The sequence below is a fragment of the Homalodisca vitripennis genome, chromosome 8, assembly GCF_021130785.1.
Source record: "Homalodisca vitripennis isolate AUS2020 chromosome 8, UT_GWSS_2.1, whole genome shotgun sequence".
Classification (NCBI taxonomy): domain Eukaryota; kingdom Metazoa; phylum Arthropoda; class Insecta; order Hemiptera; family Cicadellidae; genus Homalodisca; species Homalodisca vitripennis.
Window position 1 is genome coordinate 112,244,125 of NC_060214.1, and position 11,916 is coordinate 112,256,040.

The 11,916-nt window shown below is 33.2% G+C and overlaps 1 protein-coding gene across 1 annotated transcript; it reads right to left on the bottom strand.

Annotated features, from left to right (window-relative positions):
• Positions 1-478: 478 nt before the first annotated feature.
• LOC124367907 lies at positions 479-11,412 on the bottom strand. The gene is made up of 3 exons (XM_046825105.1): positions 10,276-11,412; positions 4,977-5,125; positions 479-721 (listed from the first exon to the last, which is right to left on the bottom strand). Exons 1-3 carry the CDS (start codon positions 10,404-10,406, stop codon positions 558-560), a joined length of 444 nt encoding a protein of 147 aa, XP_046681061.1. The 5' UTR covers positions 10,407-11,412; the 3' UTR covers positions 479-557.
• Positions 11,413-11,916: the final 504 nt, after the last annotated feature.

Below are 11,916 nucleotides of genomic sequence, written 5' to 3' on the forward strand. Positions count from 1 at the left end.
TCAGTTACTTATTATTTTATTTAAATAATTTTGGTCATTAGATTTGTGAAAAACCTCCTAAAAACTGTTATTTTTGCAATTCTTGAGAAAATGCTAGTTTTTTAAATATCCAAAGTTTAAAAGCTTTAAAGGCCGACATGTTGAAAATACAAAAGATAATTTCATTACATTTTTTTCAGTAACCGACCTTGTTATTATAAACCTTTGAGACAAATTTTGTATAATTTATGTTATTAGTTTTTAATATATTAATTTTTTTATAAAAACATTCAGACAGACAGATGGGAAACTAAACATCATGGGAGACCCACGTTCATGTGGTGAAATAAGTTTGTCTTGACCTGAGCAATAAGGTGGTATACCTTTGTCCAGATAGTTACGGGACAACCTTTATATAACTATTATACAGTCAACAAGTATTCTTTTAAATTTGTTGTATGAAACATCACCTTTTATTAAAACACTAAAAAGTGTTTGTTTCTGTTTGAAAATTGTAATTCTTGTAAAGTAAAAACAATTTAAAAAAGGAATATTATAAAAAGAATGAAACAGTTATGTCAGTTTTCCAATAGTTGTTTTACTGTTTTCTTGAAATCCTCGATGTTTTCATAGATGTCCAGAACCTGAGAACGGAGAACTTCCAAGTCTTTATCTTTCCACTTGAAGTGTTCCTGACGAATGGTCAGATCTGGCAGAAGCTGGGTAAACACAGGCCGGCCACCTGTGCAAACACAAAGGTACGTTTACAATCAAGCCCAGTTCAGTTGACTTCAATTGTTCCCAGAACACTTTAACTCACAGTCAGGGCCGTACCATTGGAGGGGAGATGTGGGGGCATCGGGTATGTACAGGTTGAAATTTGTTAGTCTAGCTGTGGAAAATCATCCACAGTCACAACTGATGTTAAACTGAAACCCGAAGTTAAAAACTAAAACATAAAATTGGCGGTGGGATCTGTCTAAGTTTATTATCTGTCGACTAAAGATGGCGCTCTAAAGTAAGGCTGAACTATTTCAAGATTGTAATTGTGTAAACAAACTGTAAACCGGAAAACTTATATGCCATATGCTATTTTTAATTAACCCTACAACTGGCGGTCATTTCATCCTGTAGTGTCGGACTGTTTTAGAGCTTCATGCAAAGTCTTTTTATTTATAAAAAACATAAATTAGGAACAATAAATACACTATATACATATATGTATTTTTGTTCAGGCTTAAACAAAAAATATATTGGCACTTAAAGAGGCCATACAAAATTTGTACTTAAAAAAGTTTTTAATGAAATACAAATTTTGCAAAAAGGATTTCTTACATTTTGGGGTGGACTATGTAACTATCAAAACAAGTTATTATGAGGAAAATGTAAATGTGCGATAGCCATTTTGTGTCAAATTTCATCTAGTTTCATAAAAACATAAACTTTATACACCTTATATGAAACCATGATAAAGCTATATAACAAAATGTAGTTATGTGCATAAATTATGAAATCGGATGTATACGTAAGAGCTTGGTAATACAGGTTTTGCTTATACAATTGTACATGAATATATGTTACTCGTATATTGCATATTTTCTTACTCAGAGTGAAATTAACTATATAGCAACATTTTAATCAATTCCTTACTATTTTTTTTAAAGTATAAAAAAGTTACTTTTTGCCATTATTAAAAAATTATACAAAATATTTTCAAACGGAAAAAAGTACCAGATATTTTTTAAATTTACATTAAATCAAATTTTATTGCTTATGACTGATATAAGATTTTATGTAGTTTTAAAAAACCATGAACTATGCCTAAATAAATGAAATAATTGGCAAAAGAAAATGTGGAAATGCAAACCAGTTAGAAAAAGTTCAAATCCACAACATACACAGTGTTACTAAATTAGCTAATCTTTATTTACTTCAGCCTGAACATTGCTGAATTTATTAGAATGAATAATAAGATAATTAAATAGCTATCCTATCCTAATCCTAATAATATTATAAATGTGAAAGTGCCTTTGTTTATTTTGCTTTCACGGCAAAAAACTATTAAACCGATTGAACTGAAATTTTATATATACATTCTTAAAGTCCCTAGGATGAATATAGGCATATTCTTATTTCAAAATTCCCTCTGGGCTACATCCTACTGGTCTTTACAGTAATGTTGCAAAAAATCCCACCATGCGCTCTGAAGTTGTGAAATATCAATTAATAGAGCATGTCTAATGTAATCAACTGTTCTGTGTAAACATTTAAAATTATCTTCAATTTGTTTACATGTATAGTGAGTACATTCTAATATGAGTAATTTCTAATAATGATAGGCATTATTTTTAAAGCCGGTTTAGATTTCAGTGATTAGGTAAGTACCCATCAATCAACCTTAGAAAATGTCCTGATACATATGTTAGTCTGAATTTTACTCCCTTTGAAGCAGTCAGCAAGAACTATGCTAGATGAAAGTTAGCTGGACTGTGCTTTTGAACTAATGTACCAATTCCAGCTCTAAATGTACTAAAATATTTTCAGTTTATAAAGAAATAAATGCACAGTGTTAATGGTTAGTGTAGTTTTAACTGTACCTTTTTTATCAAATACTAAATAATAGATCTAAAAGACAATTTTACTATACAACTTTTACTGTACATTTAAAGACTGATATAAAACTCATCTTTGTTTTGTGTTGTCATCTCTTTTAACTTTTGGCAGAAATGGGCTTCTCTGATCTGTGGTACATCTTTTCTTGATTGGGAAAACAAGGCAAAATCAAATATGAAAATAATCATACTAAGAACAAGTAAATTACAATGGCCATAATTATACACTTTTTGATGTATTTTCTTGATCATGGCAACAAGGCAAACTCAACATTAGCATCGGAAACATGATTCACTCAAACCAGCAGTTGTCATACACTTGCAAACACGTATGAAATTGCGTGCAAAGCCGCGGGTAAATGCTGGTTGGTCCACATGTTTATGAAACCTATCTAAATTGGACAAAAATAGGCTTTTCAGAGATATATATTTTCTTGATCAGGAGAGAGTCAAAATCAGTTTCGGGACAAAAAATACTAAGATCAGAGTAAATTAAAATGACTATAAATATACACTTTTTAATATATTTTCTTCATTGTGGGAAGAAGTCAAATTCAACATTGGCGTCGGAAATATAACTACCTCCAACCAGAAGTGCTCGTGCAGGTGCAAAACATACAACATTGCGTGCAAAGCCGCGGGTAACTGCTAGTAATTTTATAAACACGAAATTGCTTTGTTTTTTTCCTGTTATGCATAAACTGTTCAACCAATTGTACTAAAGTTTTACATGAACGTCCTTAAGGTCCCTGGGATGAATATAGGCGTTTTCTTATTTTAAAAAATCCCTCAGGACTACGCCCCACTGGTCTCTAAAGCAGCAATAAATCCCATCTCGGTCTCTAAAGTTGTCTAATATTAATTGAAAGAGCCTTTTAAATGTAATCAAACGAAATTAAGTAAGGTATGTATGTTGTTAACTATACCTGTATGATTTTAAACTGAGCAAACACTTGTTTCTTCTCATTTTTATCAATGGTTGCTAGTAGAAATAACATTTAGCACCAAAAGTTAATGGTAGTGTTTCTGTAAACAAATGCTACTAGTACAAAAAATCTTATACAACTTATTGTGTATGAATGCTTGCTTGATTATGTATTCACAAGGCACTCACCCACTGGTAGTTAAACACTAAAATGAAGCAACATTTACTAAGCTAGATAACCTTACTATTATGTTACTCATTAAATCTAAGTAGAAGGGCTTCATATTCCTTCTGTTTCTTCATTTAACCATCAAAGTTCTGGACAAAACGGTATATTTCTAGTTTTCTTTTCTGCAAACACTATATTGCTTTTACATCACAAAATTATTGTGAACTTTTGTTCTATAAATTAATTCTTGATATATTGAAAATTGCAGTTTTATAAAGATAATAATAATATTATCTGATTACAAGTTTTATGGTTGCTGATAAAAGAAGATAATGAAATCAATAATCTTATTTGTATTGCTTTCAAACAATTTTACATTGTATTTGCAGGTAAATAAATAAAGCCAAAGAGTTTGCAGTTTACTATTTGAAGAGTCGTTCATTGCATGCATACATACATTAAATTACATTCATACATAGCTTCAGTATCGGTACTTAGTTTTGAAAATTAGTGGTCCCACCAGCGTAACTTGAACTCATCTACAGAGTGAGACATTTCAGACACTAAAAGGTTCTTTAATGGAGCTTTAGACAGGGTTGGGTTGTTGACATTCTTTATGTTCTCAGGGGGATTATTAATTAATCTGACACCAGCTTGTGAAGGAAGTTGTCAAATGCCAGTGTTCTATGATGTTGCATCCTGTAGCTGTCCCCACCTCTAGTATTATACCTGTGGATGTCCCTGCCACGCACTAACTCACATCGGAATCAGCAATACAGAGCTACATCCAAGATATAGAGGCAGAGAAAAGTCAGAAAACCATGCTCCCTGAAAGCATTGTGGCACGATTCTCTTGGTTTCAATTTGGATATGATTCCAATGACTTTTCTGGAGCCAGAAAACTCTGGTGAATCTGATCCTGGCACATCCACCCCAAAGGCGTATACCATATGTCAAATGGGGATATAAAAGGCAAAAATAGGCCATCCTTAGAACATGTGTTTTATGAACGTGATTTTCTCTTAAATAATGTTATACTTTTAACAACTTTTTACATTAAGAAGGAAAATTAAGTGATAACTCTAAAAAACGAAAGGCTAACTTAGAATACTGTTCAAAGACATAAACTTTGCTGTGTAAGACATAATATTTAGGTAACGTTTACTTTTCTAGGATTTCTTATGTTAAGGAATTTACTTAATAATAATTAAACATTATTTTTAGATTATATAATTTGTTAAAACATATCAATAACTCATTTCCTCACTGTAACACAAACATACTGACTCACCACTCTGCTCCAAGTGCCTGAAGACCTCGATGGTCCGAGGATCCCGAGCTTGTGCCGCCTGGGTGAGCCTCTCCACCAGACCTTTGTAGCCCAACAGGAACTGAAGGGCAAAGTCCACCCTCTCCTGGTCCACAGGCTGACTCAACAAGCTGGCCACAGGAAGCTCATGACACTGCTGCCAACCCTTACACTCTATAATACCCACCAAATCTACAACACCTAACATCTCGACCTTGTACTGTCCAATTTCTTTTCATACCATTTTTATTTGCCACAAAAGTTTACAACGTCATTGTCAAAGTCATAAATACAGCTCATTATTACAGCCACGTCAAAATCTTGAAACTAACAATAATTAAGCTAACACAGCACAACAGTGATTGTAACGGAATACAAACACACAATAATCATTAAAAATCCATATTTTTAATTTTAAAAAATTCATCTAAGCCATAAAATGGATTCTCCAACAGACAGAAATAGAAATTATTTTTAAATCTGTCAAAGGGATATGAGCTAATTTTTCTTTCAACAAAATTATAAACATTCAAAAATACCACAACATGGCTTTTAAGGGTTTGTGGTATCTAACCAACATTGTCCAATTTCATTGTCATTTTTATTACGTGTGTTATGCTATGAATTTCATATTTAAATTTAAGCAAATTTTGATTTTTATGTATATAGATAACTAAATAATATATATATTTATAACAGTTTGGAATTGGAAGTCCTTGAAGTGTGGTGTACAATGCTGTTTAGGCTTACATTTTTTAATAGCTCTAATAGCCTTCTTCTGCAGTAATAATATTTCTTCAATCCAAGATACAATTATTGCACAAAGTGGTTTGGAACCTTATTTTACAATACCACCATGGGTGTACCCTTGTGATGGGGCAACAAATGCAAAAATAATGGTTAAAAAAGTTATATGAACAAAATTAAGTAAGGTGACAGTGAGAACAACATTGAATTGGTGTCCGAACCGAAAATTATCTAGAGACATCTAGCGATTGGGAGGTTAATTTGTTATAATCTAAATGGCACTGGCTTGCTCTATAAATTTTTATTATAGGTTCTTCTATGATTTCCATAAATATATTTTCTAATATTTATCTAACGATGCCATTAGCTTACAAAATAAATTAATATGGATTAACTGCAAACTGCCTCTTGAATTTTAATTGGATCCTTACAGTGGTGTATATAGAAAATTATTTGAGGGTGCTACACACTGGGCAGTTTATGAAAAATAGGAGTTCAAGAATCTTCCTCCGGGAAATTATTGAGCTTCAAGACCTCATAAATGTGTCCTAGCTTAAAACAAACTACTGGGTCTTTCAAGATTTAGAAGGGGTTGAGTCCCCTGAATCCACCCCTTATATTATGCATGGTTCAGTAAGTATCTAATGCATCTTACAAACTTATATTGATAAAAATGATTTTTTACGTTTGATCAATAGACTATATGATATAAATGGCAGGAACACATGACTTGTATGAGAGGAGAGAGATAATACATTTTTCATGGGACCTGAGTAACTGGACTAAAAGAGGGTGTAAAAGATTTCTAGTTCTCAAAGTTTTGACTTAAGCTTCTTGCCTACCTTAAGTTCCATTAGTAGCTTCAACGAGATCCAAGAGTTTTTGCCCAATACGGACGTTAAATAAATCGCCTGGCTGTGAAGTTGCAATTAGGGTGCTTATCCTAACCTAAAGTCTCTCACAATCCAAAATAATGTCTAGCAGTTATCTCTGACTGTTTGCATAGGTCTACACCTAGGGTCTTCAGTAGTTAGCCCCAAGTTGTGCAATTGTTTCCTGAATTGACTGTGTCTAGTGATAAGAGAAATCATCTGTATCAAAAAGCATCCGTTTGGCTTCATCAGCCAATTTGTGAAATAAATGTCAGTGCCCCAGATGAGATCTTTACAAAATGATTACCCAGAGAAACCCTGCCACCAATGCCAGTGACTATCTCTGAACCATTTCCTGATAGCTTGGTTATCAGTTGCTTACACCACAAGCCAGTTCAAGTCCAAGAATGTACTTCTTTGAGCCATTTCTCTGCAAGAACGTAGCCAGGAAAAAATTTGGGAAGGGTCCAGACAACTGATATTTTCCTGTAGTGGACAGAGAGTAAGACCTCATTTTGTTCCTTAAAAAATTCTTCACCCAGTTCTTTGTTGAGAACAATCTTTCAGCTTTACATGTCAGTAATACTGAATTATTTAAATAATAATAATCGTTTACTAAAAAATTAAAAATTAAAAATGTTGATGGGGGTCTGGATCCCTTGGAATTTCTCGCTGCCTATGCCCTTGTTTCAAGGCAATTAGTCAGTGAGATCATTGTCCCTAAGACCTGCATATCCAGGAACCTAGCTGAGATGTACTGAAATATGACTAGCTAAATGGATAGTCTTAAAGCATTCCCATACCAACCTTGAAAGAACTCTTTTGTTGAGAGCTTTAAGAGCAGCCTGACTATCCAATAATATCACTATCGTTGATCGACATAATTTACAGTCAAACTTCCCTTGGCACTAACAAAATGGCATTCAGTGGAAACTGGGTACCTTGCATGGCATGTTTATAGTATATCTGGTTTTAAACTATTAATGTTATCCATGTGAGATTAGGCATACACTTTTGGAAATATCACGGTTCACTGTATTCTGCTACTGCTATTATGGTTTACTTTGAGGACAAATGTAGCCAAAACATGGATCGCTAGCTGAATCTTTTAATTAATTTTATTGCCATCATTTTCCACCTTGAAATCACAATTTTAGTATGATCTTGCTATGGTTTTTTTCTCTTTTCTCTTAGGACAAGAAACTTAGAAATTGCACTAAGTCCTAAAAGGACCATTGTGCTGCTTACGAAGTGACAGGATATTCTGCATTGGGGATAGGGGCTGCCTCCTGTTGAGATCTATGAGGAAGGATTTTGGGCATTAATCTCAGTCATTTTACCTTGGATGAAGGGGGGCCAGCTTTGTAGCAGTCTCTCCAGTCAAAGCAGGCCGGAGTTTCACGCTCTTATGTCTGAGCTAGCAACTACCTTTAATATTTAGTGATCCACCATCTCCATCAGTCATCCCTCGCAGTAGAGTAGATCTATCACTTGCAGTTCGTGTTATAATATCCCACTTTCATCCGTGCCGGTGTGATGTGTGATTGTTTCTCATACTCGTGACGTGCTCGGGACTTGTATTCTCTATAGTGACGCCTGGACTAGAGACCACAAGCAGCTTTTAGGTATGTGTGAACCCTTTTCTTTCCCTTCTTTTCTTCTTTCTGTTCTCTGTTTTTGCATGTACTAATACCTCCCCCACCTGACGATTCCAATCCTCAAAACGTCGTGTTATACCTTTTGTAACCATAACGATGGCAAATGTCCGAAATACTGTTATCCTAAATATTTATGTACATAATTATGTTCTATATAATGGCCTGTAATGCCCGTTTGCTTTAAAAATGCATGTGCTTTAAAATGCTTTAATTTTCCAATTGCTCCAAGAGTCTACAATGACTGATATCAATTTATGTTTATAATTTGTTATTATTTGCAATGTGTTTTATAATTTCCAACAATAAAAAAAATAAGATTAAGATTGAATGTATGATAAGACCTCACACTCAGAGTCCCCCAAGGGCATTCCAAGTTTCTAAACTAGTCCAATTGGATCTGATTGAAATTTAAATCTTCATGTTCTTGCTCCACCCCATTTTTGCAGCTCTCCTTTCAATATGACAGTTAAATAACCTTTTGTCTCTTGCCATAACTAACAGTCAATTGAATTTTGAGTGTAACTCCAGTTCACCTTCCTTTTATTGCAGTGTCTGGAATGTGACGCTGTCTCAGATTTAACTCCTGGCATCTGGAGTCATGTTCGTCTGAAGAGATCCAAAGAAAGTCTACGATGAAGAAGCTCAAAACGATGAGACAGTGAGGTGTCTCTGATGTCGAAACGATGTAAATGTTTCGTTTTGAGCTCCTTCATCTGCGACTTTCTTTTATCTCTTCAGACGAACTTGACTCCAGATTCAAGGAGTCAAGTCTGAGACAGCGTCAGATACCAGACGTTGCAATAAAAGGAAGGTGAACTGGAGCTAAACTCAACATTCAAATCTAATTAACCATTCCTGCCATAGCTTCGTCATCGATTTTCTTTGGGTCTCAATGACAGTAACATTGGCTTTTCACTCTATAACTTTTTTTCGTTGTACCCTATGAATAAAAACATTCCACGTTAAAATCTCATTTTATTGTATTTATTCTGTTTACAAATTTGGTTCTTTGTTTGTTGCCATCATGGTTACCAATAAGACCTGAACATAAAAATATTCGCCAACTCTCAGCCAAATCCCAAGGAGAGACGCATTATCATAATCAAACTCAGTGTTGGCCTATATATAAATGAAGCTTAATGCAAACTTTCTAGTCTATAGGTCAGTTTGTTTGAGATACTGGGCAGACAGACAGACAGAAATTAAGTTTTTCCATCCCCTCAAAAGATGGGCTTACTTAATGCTCAGCCACATAATGTGAAATTTGGTGTGGCATACTCCTTCCTTGTATTGAAATGTACAGTTCAATGTTATTTCTCCAGTTGAGGTTCATAATATTAATCTGGCATTAAGGGGTTATTGTATGAGATATTTTGTTATTTTCTTTTAAATGTGACATTCTTAGATCTTATATACAGGGTGTCACAAACTTCTGTGGTTTATAGTATTCATGATTTCAAGCAAAAAATGTCCTATATATGTAGAAAAATGTGTTGTTTAGCCACTAGCCGCCATTTTGTACTTTTTATAACAAAATTAATATATCTAGAAATATTTAACCTAAGGAAACCAAATTTAGCACATAGATTTGAATAGACAAGAGGAAAATTAAAAAAAAAAACTAATTGTGTTATTTTCTTTAATATTAACAAAATGACGTATGTTGTAAAATATATAAGTCAAGTAACAAAGCAACCCATATAGTTATAAAATATGTACTATGTATCAGCTATTTGAGCAGTTTCATTACAATTCCAAAAGTACTTGTTTCAACGAAATCCATCAGTGCATAAGCGAACACGACCACTTTAAAGGCACGCTTGTACAAACCAGGAGTAACAAACATTTTGTCTTTTCATAGGCATCAATAGGTTACACAAATTTTACTAGATACCAACTATTTTTCAAGTACTTAAAATAGTGTTTTTTTTATAAAATAATAAAAACTTTAATTTTTAAAATTTCTTTATCATTCAGTTTCGAAATGGGTCAGGACCCCTTTACCTGGAAAGAGAAGTGTCAGTGTCCTGCAAGATGTCACCCAGCCACCTCGGCTCAGCCTCACAGCTGATTGTAGTTACGTTTGCATGAACCAGTTCTACCAGCAACAGTGTCACACTGTACACTTTCCACATAGCTAAGTCACACTATCAGCTTATCAGCTATCTCTAGCTGTAGCGATGTAGCGATCTGATCTGTCCACTCTTCGTGGTTTTAGTTATACAACAAGCTAAACTTACATTCTGGGTTTAAGAGGACAATAAATTTTATGAATTTACATTTTTTTAAATTGGTTTTAAAATTTTAAAAAAAGTTTAAAAGTAACAAAATTAATTAATTATAAGTTCTTTATATAAAGTTCATTATACAATAAATTATGGATAGTTTGAAGAGATGGTACTGTGGACATTTGCTACTGTTATATTTTATAATAATAAAAACACAAAGTTTCAAGGTGTAGTATCTGCTCTCTTGTTCAGGTGTCAATATGGAAAGTTTAGAACTTTCTTTATGAAACCTACAAATTTGGCTATCAACATTTGGCTCTATCGTCTTACTAAATACTCAATCTTTTTTTCAAATTTACTATTATAACAAAATTATTTTATAACTTCTAACAAGAAAATATTAACTCGATCTTGATAGCAAGTACTTATTAAATAGATACATTTCTCTTATATTCAAATTGATGTTACTTATCAATTTTACTAATTCCTTTACAGTTTAATTTAAACTTATTTATCCTCTATCAAACCAATTTGTCCTTGAGGACCTATATATGGTTTCAACCCTGTATTGTGTAATTTGTTTACAACCTCCAAATACTAAATTTTGAGTAGTTTGATATCATCTTTGATATAAAAACAAATATTATTATTTAGTGTGATTTGAGTAAATAAAATGTCTTGCTTACTGGCCAAAGATGAGTAAATCTTGGCTGAATAACAGGAGAAGGTTTATTCACCTCATATAGTGATTAATTGCTTGTAGTTTTGTAGTCCAAATGGGTATCTCTGAAACGCCAATAGTATCCTAGTACTACTATGTGAGTTTCTTTCAAATTTCCATCTATATATATATAAAAATGAATGTTTGTATGTTTGTCCTTTATGGAATCGTGAACTATTGGACCGATCATGATGAAAATTTGTACGTATATGTATTTTTCCACGGAGAAGGTTTATAAGCTATGCCCATCCCTTTCCCGATTCAGGATTCCGCCCCACTGGTTACAGAAATACCCATAAGAAATGCATTGCAGCAAACATATGTTAACGTCTTTTCAAATTTTTAATCAGCTGTTCTTTGTAAACATATATTACACTTATAGTTTTAAGAGAAACGACAAATTTTGTTTTAAACTGTTTCTGCAATCACTGTTAAACATAGACTTTACTATCCAGATAATACAATTCAAATTTGACGTAAAAATTCACCTTTAACTGCAATATTTATTTAATATAAACCATGCTCATGCTTGATCAGAAGAGCAATGCAGATATCATAATTACTATCTTACGTTGGCTACAAATATAAAGAATGTTATAAAATCAACCTTAGTTGTTTTTTTTGACAGAAGTATGGTTCTCAAAACTCCGTGTGTACATATTCTCTCGATCGAGACAACAAAGCAAGCTCAATCGT